The 19375-nt window shown below is 36.9% G+C and overlaps 1 protein-coding gene across 1 annotated transcript; it reads left to right on the forward strand.

Moving 5' to 3' along the window:
• Positions 1 to 1798: 1798 nt before the first annotated feature.
• Positions 1799 to 19145, forward strand: LOC114291022 (uncharacterized). The gene is made up of 10 exons (XM_028235012.2): positions 1799 to 2006; positions 2509 to 3505; positions 9748 to 9832; positions 9989 to 10084; positions 10216 to 10368; positions 10459 to 10566; positions 10715 to 10834; positions 11087 to 11212; positions 18672 to 18755; positions 18861 to 19145. The coding sequence occupies exons 2-10, from the start codon at positions 2535 to 2537 to the stop codon at positions 18984 to 18986; spliced, it is 1869 nt and encodes a 622-aa protein (XP_028090813.2). The 5' UTR covers positions 1799 to 2006; positions 2509 to 2534; the 3' UTR covers positions 18987 to 19145.
• The last annotated feature ends 230 nt before the right edge of the window (positions 19146 to 19375 follow it).

Raw genomic sequence — 19375 nt, forward strand, 5'->3', positions numbered from 1 at the left:
TGGGTGGTGGTGGCAGGTGGGTGGCAAATGGCGGGTGGTGGCGGTTGGTGGTGGTGGTGGATGGGTGGGTGACGGTGGCGGGTGGTAGGTGGTAGCGAGTGGGTGGTGGTGGTGGTAGTGGGTGGTGGGTGATGGTGGCAGGTGGGTGGCGGGTGGGTAATGGGTGATAGTGGTGGTGGTGGTGGTGGGTGGTAGGTGGCTGGTGGTGGTAGGTGGGTGGCAGGTGGCTGGTGGTGGCAGGTGGGTGGCAGGCGGCTGGTGGTGGTGGATGGCTGGTGGTGGCAGGTGGTTGATAGTGGTGGCGGATGAGTGGTGAGTGGTGGTGGCAAGTAGGTGGCGGGTGGTGGATGGTAGTGGCGGGTGGTGAGTGGTGGGTGGTGGTGGTGGCGGCGAGAGGTGGGTGGTGGTGGCGAGTGGGTGGCCGGTGGGTGGTGGTGGCAAGTAGATGGTGAGTAGTGGTGGCAGGTGGTGGTGGCGGAAGACGGTGGTGGAAAATGGTAGCGGGTGGTGGCTAGTGTTGAGTGGTAAAAAAAAAAAAAAAATTTGAAAACTCAAAATGAAAACACATTTTTTGTGTTTTCATTTTTTGGCCAAATTTATAAACTGAGACCACTTATTTATAAATTAAAAATTTTACCAAACAAGTTTTTATTTAAATTTTTAAAATTTTTATAAATATAAACAGAAAATTGAAAATGTAAGTGTTATCAAACGGCATCTAAATTTTAGAAAGTATTTTGGTAAGGATATATTGATATGAAATTTTAATAAAAGGAAAAAAAAAGAAAAGGAGAAGCGATAAATTGGAGAGAGAAAAAAGTTAAAGGTAAACATTATTTTTTTTAATTATTTTGATAATCTTAGAATTATTATTTTATAAAAGTCTTATTTAAATCAACACATGTAATAATTTTAAATAAATTATTTGTGCATATTTTAATAATTTTAGCACTATCGTATTATAAAAATATAAATTATATATATAATAATTTTAAATTATATTAAATTATAACAAAAAAAGAAAGAAAGAAACATCCATTTATATGATATTAAATTATAACTTGATATTAGAAATAGTTATTATAAAATTAAAATTGATTCTAATATATTTAAAAAATTCAATATAATTAATATTATAAATAAGATACACATAAAAATAAGAAATAATTTTAATATTTTATTTTAAAAAATATGAAAAAAAATATAATAAAGTTAATTGGTAAAATATTTTTAGTATGTATAATTCTATTAGGGTTTATTTATGAGTAATTTAGATTAAGTATACTTTTTGCAATATTAAATTTTAAAAAGAATTTTAGTAAAAAAATATATTAATGTGGCATTTTAATAAATAAATAAATAAAAAACCAATTATTATACTAATTATGTACCAACACTTGATATAGTAATGCAATTTTAAAAATATAGACTTCATCTATTATACAAATTAAAAATATTCAAAGCCAAATAAACCAATGGCCTTTTTTGACAAAAAAAATTAAAAACAATTTTTTTAACATTTTAATTTTTTAAAATCACATTACTTTTCTATTTATATATATATATATTTTAAAAAAATATAAAAAAATTAACTTTTAACATATTTGTCAAATACAGCCTATGCCACATATACCAATTATTACACCAACAATGCTAGAGGGTCATAAAATAATGCTAGAGGGTCATAATTTTTGTGATTATAATAGCTTAAAATTGTCAAAACAAGCCAAAACGATGTTATTTTAACAATTTTAAATCATTATAACCACAAAAATTGTGACCCTCAAACATTTTCCTTATTACACATAACTTTAAAAAAATAAAATAAAATAAACAACAACGTAAGAGTGAGAAAACTTGATAACCAACCCCACTACTTTAATTTCCCTAAATTGATATTTAAACCCAGAAAATTGCAATTCCGTATTGATTCTTCAACCCTTGATCTCACCCCGAACGTTGTCTAATCGAAACAGACTCTTTCTGAGATACGCGATTTCCCTCTGGTTCGTTCTCTTTCTCTCTCTCCGTTTATATATACATACATATATGTATATATGTATCTGTAGATCTGTGAAGTACACAGTTACATAATTGTATAGATTAATTTGGGAATTCAACTGTTACAATTTTCAATTTTGTGCTGCGGTTTCCTGTTCATCGTCTAATTTGTGTTTGTTTGTTGGGATCATCAGCAGAGATCATAATTCAATTTTTTTTTTTTGGTTTGTGATCATTTTTGAATTTCTATCCACTTTTCCTTTGTTTTGCTTGATTTTCAGAGCAAACGAACTGGTCGTTGCGATTTTATTCTAGAATTTGATTTTACTTATTGAATTTTTCGTTTTTTGTTCATATCTAATATTTGGGAATTAAATTTTGCTTGATTTTCATAGCAAACAAACAGGTCGTCGGTGATTTTATTGTACAATTTGATTTTCTTGAAATTTTCGTTTTTTGTTCATTTCTAGTATTTGGTAATTGAATTTCTCCAGGATTTGATTGCAGGGTTGATAATAGCATAGATTCGAAAGATGTTAGAGCAATTACTGATATTTACTAGAGGAGGATTAATCCTCTGGACATGTAAAGAGCTTGGGAATGCTCTTAAAGGATCGCCCATCGACACCTTGATCCGGTCCTGCCTTTTGGAGGAACGTTCTGGTGCTGCATCATACAATTACGATGCTCCTGGTGCTGCATATACCCTGAAATGGACATTCCACAATGAACTGGGCCTTGTATTTGTTGCTGTTTATCAACGGATCCTCCATCTTTTGTACGTGGATGATCTTCTTGCTATGGTGAAGCAAGAATTCTCGGCAATTTATGATCCAAAGCGAACAGTTTATAATGATTTTGATGATGTATTTCGGCAGCTTAGGAAGGAGGCTGAGGCTCGGGCCGAAGAAATGAAGAAATCGAAGCTAGTGAGTCAGCCTACAAACAATAACATCGGTAAAAAGCAGGGGCAGGTTCAGAAGTCTGGGTTTCAAGGAGACAATAAAAAAAAGAGCAGTGGTGAATCTGATGGTGGGGATGGTGAAAATTTAAAAGGTCGCCCAAAAAAAAATGGACATTCTAATGGGAATCATGTTGCAGCTGATGAGTTGCCCACAACATATGTTGCTAATGGCAAAGCGAATGGGGGTTCCAACAATGGGGCTTTCGATGTAAATAAGCTACAGAAGCTAAGAGCCAAAGGTGGGAAGAAAACTGATACTGTTGTTAACAAGATTTCCAAAGAAGAACCAAAAAAAAAGATAACAAAAAAGAATAGAGTTTGGGATGAAAAACCTCCAGAGTCAAAATTGGATTTTACAGATCCGGTGAGTGAGAATGGGGATGAGAATATAGCAGTTGTGGCAGCAGATGTAGGTGAGAGTATGATGGACAAAGATGAGATTGTTAGTAGTGACAGCGAAAGTGAGGAAGAGGAGGAGGAAGGGAATGATAGTAAGACTGATACAAAAAAGAAAGGGTGGTTTTCTTCCATGTTCCAGAGGTACATTATTTTGCCCCATTCATCGTCATTTTTATTCAATGCTTGATAAATTTAGTTGATTTGTATCATAATTTTTTTTTAAAAAAAAAACAAAAAACAAAAAACAAAAAACAAAAAAAAAAAACAAAAAACCAAGAGGACTTCTCTTTTTCCAATTCGTTTTATTACGGACATGCAAATCATCTATTGGATATCGGTAATAGGATTTCTGTTGGATTGGTTTCTATGGTTAAACCAATCAAACTGTTAAAATCCAAAATTTAGATTTCATTCATTTTATATTCATATAATATATAATAATATAATTGAAGAAGAAAAAGAAGAAGGTTGTGTTATTGGAATTTTGATGTTCTAAATGTAGCGTGCACGACTTAGTGAGAGCATGTCTCTCTTTCAATCCCTTCCCTTATTAAGTGATGCTTTTTCATTGATATTATAGTGTTTTTTTTCCTGTCAAATTCTGGTTGTGTGTTGAGGTTGTGAGATGATGTGGTAACCTCTACTTAGAAAATATGAGGAAGAAGAACTCCGAAAATATGAGGAAGAAGGAATATATTTCTGTTATATTCAAAACTTCTTATCTTACCAGACGAAATGACACTCCTTATATAGGAGATATTACAAACATCATTATAACTCATTATATGCCACTTACATATTATATATTGCCACTATCTACCACTATCATATTCTATACATGCCACCAACACCACTATCATATTATATACATGCCACTATCTTATTATATACATTAACACAAATTTCCAGCACTCCCCCTCAAGCTGGTTTGAAGATATCTTCCATAGCCAGCTTGCTAGTCAGCTTATCAAATTGCTTCTTGTGTAGTCCCTTCGTTAGCACATCAGCTAATTGTTCACCTGTTGGAAGGTAGGTCATACAGATTATGCCAGCATTGATTTTCTCCTTGATGAAATGTTTATCCACTTCTATATGTTTTGTGCGATCATGTAGAACTGGATTATGAACTATAGATATAGTTGCTTTGTTGTCACAATAGACCTTCATAGGTGTCGGGTGAGAAAGCTTTAATTCTTCAAGAATTCTTTTAATCCACATTACTTCACAGATTCCATGGGCAACAGCTCTGAACTCTGCTTCTGCACTACTTCTAGCTACCATATTCTGTTTTTTACTCCGCCATGTAACTAGGTTCCCACCTACAAAGGAGCAGTATCTGGATGTTGATCTCCTGTCTGTAACACTTCCTGCCCAGTCTGCATCTGTGTATACTTCAACTTGAAGATGTCCATGTTTCTTGAACAGTAAGCCTCTCCCTGGAGTTCCTTTCAAATATCTTAAGATCTTATAAACGGCCTCAAAGTGCTCTGCCCCTGGTGAGTGCATGAATTGACTTACCATGCTGACTGCAAAGGCAATATCAGGCCGCGTATGAGACAAGTAAATCAATTTCCCTACAAGTCGCTGATATTGTTCCCTCTCTTTGACTTCTTCAGCCTTAGCAGCTTGTAACTTCAAGTTAGGCTCGATCGGAGTCTCCACCATCTTACAACCAAGCATACCTGTTTCTCCAAGGAGATCAAGAACATATTTTCTCTGATTAACGAATATACGTTCCTTGGATCTTGCAAATTCCATTCCGAGGAAATACTTGAGGGCTCCCAGATCCTTAATGTGAAATTCTTTTGCGAGTTTCTCTTTGAGGGCTGCTAACTCTGCTTCATCATTACCAGTTAAAATGATGTCATCAACATAAACAATCAAAATTACAATTTTACTATTTTTTGAATGTTTATAAAATATTGTGTGATCTGCTTGACTTTGCGAGAAGCCACAACTGATAACTGCCTTCCCAAAGCGTTCAAACCACACTCTTGGTGATTGTTTGAGTCCGTATAATGACTTGTTCAATCTGCATACTCTGTCGCTTCCAAGGCTCTGCTCAAATCCCGGCGGTAGGCTCATGAACACCTCCTCTTCAAGATCACCATTGAGAAATGCATTTTTAATGTCAAGTTGATGTAGAGGCCAATCTGAATTTACTGCAAGAGATAACAGTACTCGGATGGAATTTATTTTAGCAACAGGAGCAAACGTCTCCTGATAGTCGATCCCATAAGTTTGAGTGAAGCCTTTAGCCACCAGTCTCGCCTTGTATCTCTCAACGCTTCCATCTGCGTTACATTTTATCGTAAACACCCATTTACACCCAACTGTTTTCTTATCTTTGGGTAGATCAACTATCTCCCAAGTACCACTTCTCCTTAAAGCATTCATCTCCTCCATGACTGCTAATTTCCAATGCGGATCATCCAATGCTTCCTGTATATTCCTTGGAACAAACAAGTGTGAAATCCTAGATGTGAAAGCTCTATGGGTTTTAGACAGTCTTTGATAAGAGAGGTAATTTGCAATAGGATGTTTAATGCAATTTCGGACACCTTTCCTAATTGCTATAGGAACATCAAGGTCGGAAATAGAAGGAATAGGATTACCTAAAATTTCGATGCCAGAACTCGGGTGGACATTCGGGTCATTAGGATGGACATTCGGGTCATTATTCCTCAGATGAAATCGCTTCCTAGTATAAACCTGAAGCTCAGGATTTAGATCATTTTGTAGTACTTCTCCCCCTAAATAAGAATCTTCTTGACTAGGCACCATAGAACTTGGTTCTTCTAAGTGATCATTATCAGACAGATGTGGTGTTTGTGTAGGATAAATGACATTGGGGAGCGGGATAGAAATATCCCAAAAACGGTCTTCTACTCCACTTGTCTCCCCCTAAAGAGAAGTGTTGGGGAAATAGGATTTTCTTTCCACAAATGACACATCCATACTCACATGAAATTTCTTGGTTTGAGGATCGAAACACTTATACCCCTTTTTGTTTGAGGAATAATCCAAAAAAACACATTTTATAGCACGGGGGTCAAGTTTTGAACGAAATTGACTGGGAACATGAACATAGGCAGTACATCCAAAAACTTTGGCGGGTAAATCAGAAAACAACCTCGTGTCAGGAAAAAAAGTTTTGAGACAATCAAAAAGTGTTTTGTATGTTAACACCTTTGTAGGTATCCTGTTTATCAAATAAGAGGCTGTTAAAATTGCTTCACCCCATAAATATTTAGGAACATGCATGTAAAACATTATAGCACGTGCTACTTCAAGTAGATGTTTATTTTTTCGTTCTGCAATGCCATTTTGTTGAGGGGTATCCCGACATGTAGATTGATGAAAAATCCCATTTTTTTCCAAAAACTCACCCAACTGCTCATTGAAATATTCTGTTCCATTATCAGAATGTAAAATACCAATTTTGGTTTGAAATTGGTTTTCAATCATATTGTAAAAATTTGTGAATAAATTTTTCACGTCAGATTTTTTATTCATCAAATAAATCCAACATAAGCGGGTATGGTCATCAATAAATGTAACAAACCATCTGTTACCAGAAAGAGTAGTGATTTTAGAAGGGCCCCAAACATCACTATGAATCAAATAAAAAGGTTTGGAAGCCTGGTAAGGTTTTGGCAAATAAGTAGAGCGATGAAATTTTGCAAAAATGCAACTTTCACAATGAAAAGAAGAACAATCAATCCCTTTAAATAATTCTGGAAATAAATGTTTCAGATAAAGAAAACTAGGATGTCCTAGCCTGTAGTGCCATAGCATTATTTTTTCTCGAACAGAGATTGAACTAGTACTATTAAAGCTCTGAGCTTTTTTATTACTAACAGGTACTTCATCAAAGTAGTAAAGACTTTCAAGCATCCTAGCACGCCCAATCATCATCTCCGAGTTCTGGTCCTGAAATTCACAATGGGATTCAAAAAATGTAACACGACAATTAGAATCCTTAGATAGTTTACTGACAGACAAAAGGTTACAGGCTAAGTTGGGGACGTGAAGAACAGCATTGAGATTAATTTTCTCAGTTAGTTTAATAAATCCTTTTCCCGCAATAGGTGAAAAACTACCATCGGCTATTCTGATTTTGTCATGACCAGAACAAGGGAAATAGGTACTAAATAAATGGAAAAAACTAGTCATGTGATCGGAGGCACCGGAATCTATGATCCACGGAGAGAAGTTTAGGCAAGAGAAGGCTTTAGGATTTCTACCTGTTTGTGCCAACAAAACACTAGGAGTACCGGATGAGGAGTTGGATTTTATCAGCTTTAAGAGTTGATCAATCTGCTCTTTGTTGAAGGGACCTGAATCGGTTTCATTAGCGGTAGGAAAGCCACGATTCTTCTCTCCTTGTTTGCTGCTTTTCCAGTTGACAGGTTTGCCATGGATCTTTCAACACGTTTCGCGTGTATGGCGAGGCTTGTTGCAAAAATCACACCAGACCCGTGGCTTATCATCAAACCTGCGCTGGTAATTTGCAGCCTTGTTGGCCGCAGCATCGCTAATTAAAGCAGAAATTTCAATTGATTCACCAGTGCCTTTTTTCTTAAGCATGACGCTCCTTCGGCTCTCTTCCCTTCTGACTTCGGCAAATACTTCGCCAATGGATGGGAGAGGAGGTCTGCCAATAATTCTTCCTCGCACTTCATCGAACTCAATGTTGAGGCCGGCAAGAAATTTGTAAATACGGCTGTCTTCCACAGTTTTCTTGTGGTGGTTGCAGTCGTCAACCGATTTCCATTCGTATGTGTTGAAGATGTCAAGATCCTGCCACAACCTTTTCAACGAATTGAAATATTTGGTGACGGAATCATCTCCTTGACGAATCTCTCCCAACTTCAAAGTTAATTCGAAAACTTGAGATTGATTTCCTAGGTCAGAATACATCTGACTAACATTATCCCACAATTCTTGTGCAGTAGTATAGCACATGTAATTAGAGCTTATATCCTCCTCCATGGAATTGACCAACCATGTCATAACCATGGAGTTTTCAGCGTCCCAACTGTCGAACAGCGGATCATTAACAGCAGGAGCCTTCTTGTCACCAGTGATGTAACCGATCTTTCCTTGTCCACGGATATACATCCGGACAGATTGTGACCAGCGGAGAAAATTATCACCATTTAGGCGGATGGTGGTGATTTGGACAGAGTGAGAGTTGGACGTTTTCACCGGAATGACAGCGGCAGGGGTTGAAGTGGTTTCGGACGTGACTTCCGACATGGCTATGACGGTTTTAGGGCTGCTGTGTTTTTTGTTGCTCTGATACCAACTTAGAAAATATGTGGAAGAAGAACTCCGAAAATATGAGGAAGAAGGAATATATTTCTGTTATATTCAAAACTTCTTATCTTACAAGACCAAATGACACTCCTTATATAGGAGATATTACAAACATCATTATAACCCATTATATGCCACTTACATATTATATATTGCCACTATCTACCACTATCATATTCTATACATGCCACCAACACCACTATCATATTATATACATGCCACTATCTTATTATATACATTAACACAAATTTCCAGCACCTCTTATATTTAGAATTGTTGAAGAAAATTTACTTGTCACTTTAAGATGATATATCTGAAAAAGTTATTGCTGAAAACGTCAAATGTTGTTACTTGTGATGCTAAGAAGTCACAGTTTGGACTTGAAAAAAATTTGAAAAAAGAACAGAACGAAGAAAAGTAAAAGAAGTCATTTGGGAACTTTGTTTTCCTCACATTTCTGTAGTGGGAAAAGCTGCTGGATTTTTATAGATGGTATCATAAAGTAATCTACTGAAGATTAGTGTACTTTTCTTCATTCTATGCTATTGTTATTTTGATACTTTTAGTGTGGTGATTTTGAGCACGAGTTCTAAGAGTTGTGCTATGGGTGTTGTCATTCTTTGCATTATGACTTGTGATCTGCACACACATAGTGTGGATGAGCTTTTGGGCACAAAGTTATAAGATCGTGATTGTGTTGTTAGGTTTCTAAGATTCAGAATCTCACAATAGTGAAAGTGTTGCTGAGACTTGTCCTTTTTAAAGTTGCTTGAATTGTTTGGTCTTCACTGTGAATTTTGTATTTCTGGCGGCTTTTTCTCCCAAGTGTAACCATGTTACAGTACTTTTTGGTATCATGTTTTGCTGTATTTGAGATAATGATGGGACTTGGGATTAATGTATCTGGGTATAGAATGATCTTGGTTTCATCAATATATAGTGAAAGAACAGTCCCCCCAACCCTTATTTTTTCCCCTTTTCATGCTCCACCCTCCATAAAAGAAGAAAAGGGGGGAAGATCATTTCTAAATAAATCAATTTTTTCACTGTTCTATGTTCAGTATTGCTGGGAAAGCTAATTTGGAGAAGGCAGACCTAGAACCAGCTTTGAAAGCTCTCAAGGACAAGCTTATGACCAAGAATGTGGTATGCTTCCTGCTCTCTAATTCCTCTTCATACTGTTGTTCATCTTCTTGGTTCTTTTCAACTCTTTTTGCTGCTTCCTTCTTGAGTCTGTCTTGTATATTATTCTCCATTCTACATAGTCTGCTCATAGGGATTTTTATGTTGTGGCACTTTCAGGCTGAGGAGATAGCTGAAAAACTTTGTGAATCTGTGGCAGCAAGGTTGGAAGGTAAAAAGCTTGCTTCCTTTACGAGGATATCTTCAACAGTACAGGTGTGTGGACTTGTTAAATTATATATATATATATATTCCTTCCGTCAGACAATTCATTCTTCAGTGTTTTTTTCTTTTACGGTTTTAGCTGTGAAAGGTTAGTATTAATGATTGAAAATTGATGCCTGCAGGCAGCAATGGAAGAGGCCCTTGTCCGCATTTTAACTCCTAGACGTTCGATTGACATTTTGAGGGATGTGCATGCTGCCAAGGAGCAAAGAAAACCATATGTCGTGGTTTTTGTTGGAGTTAATGGAGTTGGAAAATCTACCAATCTTGCTAAGGTTAAACTTAACTCTATCAGTGTATTTGTGGATTTTGTGTTTGATAATCTAATTTTATTGCTAAGACTCTGCTCAAATGTGCTTCTGCAGGTTGCTTACTGGCTTCTGCAGCATAAGGTCAATGTCATGATGGCTGCATGTGATACATTTCGTTCTGGAGCTGTTGAACAATTGCGAACTCATGCACGTAGACTCCAGGTATTGTTTTGATGCACAGTTCTCTGTCATTATAGATCTTGGGCCTCTTTATTGGATTAGAGATGTTAACCAAGGGGATACTCCTGAAAAGTATAATTGGCACGAGCTTGATTGTGGTAGTTGACTTGTAACTATTTGCCCTTGTCAGATTCCCATTTTTGAGAAGGGCTATGAAAAAGATCCTGCAATTGTAGCGAAGGAAGCAATTCAAGAGGCCACTCGAAATGGTTCAGATGTGGTTCTTGTTGATACAGCTGGTCGAATGCAGGTATGCATCTTAATATTATGCCTCAGAGCTTATTTTTATTGGTCAAATACATCACTCTCAAAGTGAATGGATTTATAGAACCTGAGTTTACCATTAAACATGTTGTGCTGAGGTTGTCTACACAAAGATTGTTGCAATTATTGATATATCTGAACTTTTTATTTTTTTTATTATTTTTAACATGGCCTATGAATGTCTATTATATGTCATCCTACTGCCATTGAATTTTTAAATTTCTATTATATTTTACAGGATAATGAACCATTAATGAGAGCTCTGTCAAAACTCATCAACCTCAACAGTCCGGATCTTGTCCTGTTTGTTGGGGAGGCACTGGTTGGGAATGATGCTGTGGATCAGTTGTTGAAGTTCAATCAGGTTCAGTCTCTATGCTCAGGCTTCTCCCTCTGAAAGAATGTGATTTGCAGAAACTAAACTATGAACCAAAGAGAGAAACACAAATACGGAAGTGACTAAAGATCATCTTCTTCTTCTCATATCACATGTCAGTACAAGTCCATGGATATATATACAAAATGTGTTGATCTGAATCTAGAACATAACAACCTTTAACTAACTCACGCCAGCTATCACTAGACAGTTATGACTACCTCAACAATACTTTGAATTAGTCACTATAGTTAGTGCTTAATATGCCCCCTCAAACGAATGGACATAGATAAGCAAGCACATTAGGTTGTTCTTGAGACAGAAACCTTTGAGAACAAAGGTCTTTGGTGAGAATATCAGCGATTTGGTCTTCAGAGGTGACAAATTGAACTTGTAAATCCTTGTGAATGGCAAGTTCACGAACGAAGTGGTAGTCTATATTTATGTGTTTGGCTTGTCATGAAAAACTGGGTTCGAGGCCAAAGCTAACACAAAAACAGTGTCACACCATTTAGTTAGAGGAGAAGGAACACAGAAAGATCCTGAAGAAGCATCCAAACCCAAGATATCTCAGCAGTGGTATCAGCTCATGACCTATACTCAGCTTCAGCAGATGATCTTGCCACAGTAACTTGTTTATTGGCACTCCAGGTAATGGGATTGCCTCCAAGAAATATACAAAAGCCAGAAACACGGAAAGAGAGGACCAGACTGAAAAAGAATGCCTTGATGAAGGGTACGTTTGGGATACCTAAGGATCCTTTTAAAAGCAGCAAAGTGAGTATCTGATGGTGCATGCATAAATTGGGAAAGTGTATTGACAGCAAAAGAGATATCCGATCTAGTAAAGTGAGGTATTGCAAAGCTCTGACAATGCTGAGATGAGTAGTTGCATCAGTGATTAATGTTCCCTCAGTGGCAGTTAACCTGGTATTAGGTGCACATGGTGTCTTGCAAGGATTGCAATCCAGCATTTGATGTTTAAGAAGCAGGTCTATAGCATATTTGGCTTGGTTATACCACCAGCAGTGTATGAACAATGGTCTTTTAAGCTAAAAAGTTGCGAGCTGCTGAACAATGAAGTCCATACAGGCAGGAGCATTACCTTTATATCATCCACGCATAAAAGAAGAACCAAGAAGGAATTTCCTCTTCTACAAGTAAAAAGAGATTAATCAGCCTGTGATTCTTTAAATCCCAAAGAAAAAATATGAGTAGAGAATCTTTCAAGCCAAGCTCTTGGGGTTTGTTTTAGCCCCCATATAGAAATGTGCAATTTACACACATAGCCAGGGTGAATAGGATCAATGAAGCCAGGAGCTTGAACCATAAAAAAGCGCTTGGGGAAATCCATGCAAGACGGCAGTGCTTGCATCCACTTGAGCTGCCAGGGATAGAACCAATCTCCCAGTTGTTGGTTTTACAACAGGGCTAAAGTCTCTTCATAATGAATTCCTGCTGTTTGATGAAACCCTTTGGCCACTAGCCTAGCCTTATATCTTGCAACACTGCCATCTGGATTATACTTGCCTGTACACCCATTTATGACTAACAATATTCTTTTGACGGGGATGAGAAACTAATGTCCAAGCCCTTGCTGTTGAAGGGCTGAGAATTCCTCAGACATGGCATACACCATTGCTCAATTTTAGAAGCAACTGAATAGATAGTAGGCTAAGAAATAGATGCAGAAGATAATGGAGTATGAAAGCATGTTTTCTTCTTGATAATCCCATATTTGGACCTTGTTTGCATGTGATGAACATTGGAGGAAATTGGCTGTGGTAGAAATGAAGAGGTAGTAGAGCAAGCACTAGTGTCAGGATGGCAGTTACTGGTGCTGTGGGATCAGGCATAGGTGCAGAAAAAAATATGTGGTCGATCATGGATAGGAATGGTTAAAAACATAAGTGGCAGAGAAGAGGAAGTACGGAAGTCAGAGGAAGAAGAGGTCCACTGAGTATAGAGAGGAATAGACTGATCATTGGAAGAATGGGACTGAACAGCAGGGGAAGAGCTTGTGGGAAGAGCAGAATTGACCACAGTGGGAGGAAAAGAAGTAGGTATGGGTAAAGAGGGAGCTGATTCAGAAGAAGTTGAAGTAGAAGAGGAAGGAGCTGGACCAAGAATAGATGAAACAGCACAAAGATTAAGAAATAGAATAGAAGACAACCATTCATCAGAAACAGGAGATGTAGAGAACTGTTAAGGAAAAAAGGATTCATCAAATATAACATGTCTGGAGGTATACATTTTGTGAGAAAAAAATGTCATATCAGAGATGACCTTTAGTAGCTGTAGGCTTTGTGAGGAGAAATGTCATAGCAGAGAGAACCTTTAAAAGCTGTATGATATCCCAGGAAAACACAAGAGATGGTTTTATGATTTTATTTGAGGTATAGGGACTTAAGAGGGAAAAACATTGGCATCCAAAGATTTTAAGAGAAGAATAATCAGGTGGTGAAGTTAAAAAGGAGAGACATTGTGAAAAGCACAGGTGTGGGCATAAGATTGATAAGTTGAACAGCTGCCGCAAAGGCAAAAGACTAGAGCTGTCTCTACAATGTGTGTGTGTTTCCTTACCATCTAAGAAGCATGGACACGGACAACCGCACACATATTTTCAAAAAAATGCATAAAAAATGCAAGACCTGACATGTAGGAGAACACATGCAAAACATATAATATTTTATTTTTATTATGCCATATATTTGAATATTATATATTTATTCTATATCAAATATTTATTCTCATCAAATTCATTAATCTTGGGTATGTTACTTTGGCAAAAAAGAAAAAACTGGACATTGTGTGTTCCTAGTGTGTACCTAGCGTGCTTGACTGAAAAAAATGGGACACTTCCTTTGGCATGTTTGATACGTGTCAGACAGTAGTATGTGACCCTCCAGAGAGGTGTCCATGCTGTATAGCTTTCCACAACATGATTTTGTTGTGGTGTGTGGACAAGAAAGTTGATGAAAGTTGCCATGGTGAGACCTAAATGAATGAAATTCCTTACTCAAACACTCACCCCCACAATCAAATACACAAGACTTTAATTGTAGTAGAAAATAAAATTTTCACATATGCGTTAAAATGACAAAAAGGTGGGAAACACTTTAGATTTATACGAGGGCTGCTATATCACACCAAGATAATTCACCAAAACTTTTCACCTCCAATGTGGATTCTTCTGTAGCATGGTAAGCCTGACTATTTATTAATTATGATGGTCCTACAGATACAGATGGCTTTTATTACATCAATACACTTGGGAAGTGAAAAAAAATCATTGCAATAGAATCGGTGATAAAAGCATTTCTCGATTTATATTTCAATGGAAACAACCAGGTGAAACTGGTATAGTTATCTACAAATGGTACATAATATCTATACCCATCTACAGAAACCACAGGGGTAGGGACCCAAACATCACTATGAATCAATTTTAAAGGAGCAGTGGCTCTGGCATGAGAAGGACTAAAATGAAGCTCAGACATTTGCCTTTAAGGCATCACACACAGTTGATTCGTTATTCTTACATAACATAGAATGCCTTATATGAGAAAGAAAAGGATTAGTGAGCATGTAATGAAGTGTGGTATTATTAGGAATGCCCCTTCCTGTCATGCCAGAGTTGATGTTAAATTTGAGCCCCAACATTTGCAGCAGCATGAACAGCTGGTGGAGTGGACTAGGATTGAGGAGCAGAATGCAACCATTGATAGGATATAAGGTCACACCTATCCCGGGCCTTTGTAGAGGACTCTTCCCAATAGTCTGTCCTGAATGGTGAATTGATTATCATGAAAGCAAAATGAACAATTATTATCTTGACAATGTTTATGAACAGGAAGAAGATTAGAAGAAATGAGAGGGACCCTACTAACATTATCAAGCTTGAAAGAGAGTGAATTTTTAGTTTAAAGAGCTTGTAACAATGTGAGAGATAGGTAATCCTTGTCCATTTCCCTGACAGCAACACAGTCATTTCCTTGGAATTCATGGTTGAGAGAGAGATTTGAAAGATCTGAAGTAATATGGAATTCATGGTTGAGAGAGATTTGAAAGATCTGAAGTAATGTGATTAGTTGTAGCTGCTCCTGTATCAGAGACAGTTATCCAATACTTCTGCTGAGATTGTGGCGTGTGTGATGTAGAGGCAGCTATTGCAGTGAGCTCTGTAGGTGGAGTTTTTGTTAGAATTTACCTACACCTACCACCACCTACTACCACACCTACTACACCTACCACCAATTTACCCTCACCTACTCCTCACCTACTACCCAAACCCTCTCCTATATAATGAGCTACTCTAATTTGTAATAGAATACATCAAAACAACTTACATCAATCAATAATACAAGAGTTTTAACATGGTATCAGAGCAGGTTTAGAACCTGATATTTTCGCTTCCCCGGCGGGCGGCAACCTCACCTTAGCTGCCCGCCGGACCTCCACCTAGTCTGCTAAATTTTTTCTACACATACCTTCGCTCCGCTGCATCTTCAACTCTCTCTCTCTGTATTGAAATTCAGGGAGAAAGGCAGACACGGGGCATTCTCTCTCTCTCCTCTCTCTGGAACACACACCACACATGCCTTGGCAGCTCTGGTTCTTGCTCTTGACCAACGAGAAACAGCAGTCTCATGTTTCTCCATGTCAAAGAACGATATGCAACTTCGCTTCAGTTCTGCAAAATCTAACAGCTTCCACCAGCTCTGCTCAATGAGAACTGCACAATCTGCTAGCTTTCTTCTTGTTCGAAAGCTTTTGTATACTTTCTGCAACTTTACTGCGGCTTCATGTTTTGGATTGCTTTCATCCAAAATAGGCAAATGTGTGATTTTCTCTATCATGCTATCTGATCCAGAAACCATCATCCCAGCGCACGTAGAGCAGACACCATCACTTCAGGCCATGGAGTTTCTAATGATTTTGGGTGGGAAAGAAAACAAAAAAAAAAAAAAAAAAAAAAAAAAAAGAGGAGAAGCTTATGGAGCTTCGTTTGGTTTCGGCTTGTAACAGCAAGCAACAGCAGTCATGTTATAGGATGGGTCTGTGCTTCAAGCTTAGGCAGATGGAATTCTGCCCAACTTGTGGAATCTTGTTGCAGTATGAGTGGTTATCTCTGCAACGCACATGGGCACCCACTCAATCTCTCTCTCCCTCTCTCCTCACAGACATCCACTGGGTCACCCACTCAATTTCTTTATATTTTTCTTTTATATTTTTCTTTTAGAAAGAAACGTGTAGGAATCGCGTTTCCATCGAGAGAGAAACGCGATCTTGGCCAAGATGGGATCGTTGGTGAAGAACAAAAACCCTAGGAGAGAGAGACAGAGGAGAGAGAGTGTGAAGGAAGAGAGTGAGAAGACAAACCTTTGACTCCAGTATGTAGTGCTCTCGCCTCGCGATCTGCTCGCGATCTACTCCTCTTCGCTCTCGCCTTCGATTGCCATGGCCATCGCCTTCGATCTGCTTCTTCTTCTTCTTCTTCTCTCTCTCTCTCTCTCTCTCTCTCTCTCTTTCTTGTCGAGTTGTGTTTCTGTCTTCCCCCCTCTCGTTTCTAATATATAATAAATATAATAAATAATATAATTTGTTATATAATAATAATATAATAATATAATAAATAATATAATTTGTTATATAAATAATATAATTTGTTATATAATAATATAATAAATCTAATTAAATCAAATATAATAAAAAAATATAATAAGATTTATAAAATAAATCATTATTTTATTATTTTACTGTTTTTTAACATATTTTATTATTTTACTGATTTTTATTTATAATATATATCAATTAAAAATTAAAAAATATATATAAATAAATTAAAAATATTATCTATAAAAATAATACCTAAGATAAAAATAATAAATATATTTAAAAATAACTATTTAACTCACCTTTATATAATAAATATATTTTAGAAATAACTACTAAAAAAATATATATATATATTTATTACCGCTTCCCGAGGCGCTCCCAACCTAAGAAACTTCTATCAGCTCACGCTTCCCCGCTCCCGCTCCCGCCCCCGCTCCCGCTTCGTGCAACTAAGGTCCAAAGTAGTGTGGCCAGTTTTGTCACAGATTTGACAAACTGGTCTGGAAAAATCCTAAGATGATGATGGAAATTGGACTAAGAAGAACCATGATCTGGATTATGATAACCAAAATTAGGTATGAATGTTCCAGAACAACCTCTGTTAGTTGCACATCTGCCAGGACCTCTATGAATTGTTTTGGGAGAATCTGCCTTGAATTACTGGAAGTGACGGCCTTAGCCATTGGACATAATCTGAAGTTTCCTTGTGAGAAAACTCCTATGAGTGAAGTAACACATCATGATCTTCAAATGAGAGCTGCTCATTTCGAGTTCTGATTGCTGAATATCTCAAACAGATTTGATACATTGCGAGTATGAATCAATTGTATCAGTGCTTTTCTTGATATTGTGAAGCTCTGTTTGAGATTCAAAATATGTATGTATTCTAGAAAATGAAGTGAACCTACTCTCAAGTGCATTCCAAACCCCTGGAGATGTAGTTTGGCGAAGCACCATAGCAAGTGTAGAATTGATCAATGTGGTCAACGCCTGATCTGCAAAGGTGAAAAAAATAGAGGGGGAGAGCTTCTTGCAGCCATGAGAAATGCAGGAGGAAGGTGAACAAAAAAAGAGAAGAAAATTTAGAAAGAGGGATTGGTTTAGAAAGAGTGGCCATATTTGGTTTGTATTTGTGAAACAATTTTGAAAAATAGTTTTCTAAAAAGAGTTTCTGAACTTTTAAATTTTTTTTTGTATGTTTTAAAATAGTTTTGGAGTTTTGGATGATATAATTTTTTTTTTTTTTTTTGTAGTTGAATAGATGAATGTGAGAGAAAAAAATGATTGATTGATGTGTAGGATGTGAAAGAAAGAGAGAGGAGAGACAAAAAAAAGCCTAGAAGATCATATGCACGAAGAATTGCAGTTACTTCCACAGAATAATATTTGATGAATGCTTGATTGGAACTTGGTTTGTTATATTTGAAAGTAAAAATAATGGATTCTGACGAATATTGGTAGATCTGGTTTTAGTCATTGCTCTTTCAAGCTTTGATACCATGAAAGAATGAGATATTGCATAAACTAAACTATGAACCACAGAGAGAAACACGAATACAGAAGTCACTCAAGATCATCTTCTTCTTCTCATATCACATATCAGTATAAGTCCATGGATGCATATACAAAATGTGTTGAGCTGAATCTAGAACATAACAATCTCCAACTAACTTATGCCAGCTGTCACTAGTAGTTATAACTACCACAACAATACTCGGAATGAGTCACAATCATAGTCGTTTTCATATTATAATTTCTTGCAGTTCATTGAGCAACATTTTGTGGGTTTTGTTTGTTTGTTTGTTTGTTTGTTTTTTTTTTTTGGCAGAAATTAGCAGACCTCTCAGCCTCTCTAAATCCCAGATTGATTGATGGAATATTGCTCACTAAGTTCGACACCATTGATGATAAGGTAAAAATTATATATATCTACTGCAAGATGTTTGAATTGTTTGATTTACAATGGCTGAAATTAAATGCATTACTTGAATCGGGTTGATAATGATATAATATGTAGGTTGGAGCGGCACTGTCGATGGTTTACATATCAGGAGCGCCTGTCATGTTTGTTGGGTGTGGACAGTCGTATACCGACCTCAAGAAGCTCAATGTCAAGTCCATTGTCAAGACACTCCTTAAGTGAGAGTATTGAGTGCCGGTCTCGCCACCTTTCAGTTACTTCTGCATGCCATCTTTAAGTCTATTTTGAACCTGTGTGTCTGCGCTACAATCTATGTACTGTTCCCATGTGATCTCATTACTTTGATTTTGGAGGTGAATTATTAGTTGCTTGTTGCAGTAACTTCTCAGACTTGTTTCATTTGTTGATCTCTCTCTCTCTCTCTCTGCAAAATAGCAGCTATGGTAGATGAATTTGAACCAGGCTAATATGGAAAATGAGAAAAAGAAGGGGAAAAAAAATAAAGCGAAAGATTGAGTAGTAGGATGTTCAAACTTGATGAATTTCAAAATTTGTTTAAGTTTTTATTTATTATTTATTTATTTATTTATTTATTTATTTTACCCTAATTA

Source organism: Camellia sinensis, chromosome 4, assembly GCF_055761805.1.
Source record: "Camellia sinensis isolate YWXY chromosome 4, ASM5576180v1, whole genome shotgun sequence".
Lineage (NCBI taxonomy): Eukaryota > Viridiplantae > Streptophyta > Magnoliopsida > Ericales > Theaceae > Camellia > Camellia sinensis.

Excerpts from the sequence above, each read along its gene's own strand:
- LOC114291022 (XM_028235012.2), top strand. The coding sequence starts at position 2,535 with ATGTTAGAGCAATTACTGATATTTACTAGAGGAGGATTAATCCTCTGG. Across the intron at positions 3,506-9,747 it reads TTTTCTTCCATGTTCCAGAG|TATTGCTGGGAAAGCTAATT; the intron begins GTACATTATTTT and ends TTCTATGTTCAG. Across the intron at positions 10,567-10,714 it reads CTCATGCACGTAGACTCCAG|ATTCCCATTTTTGAGAAGGG; the intron begins GTATTGTTTTGA and ends TGCCCTTGTCAG.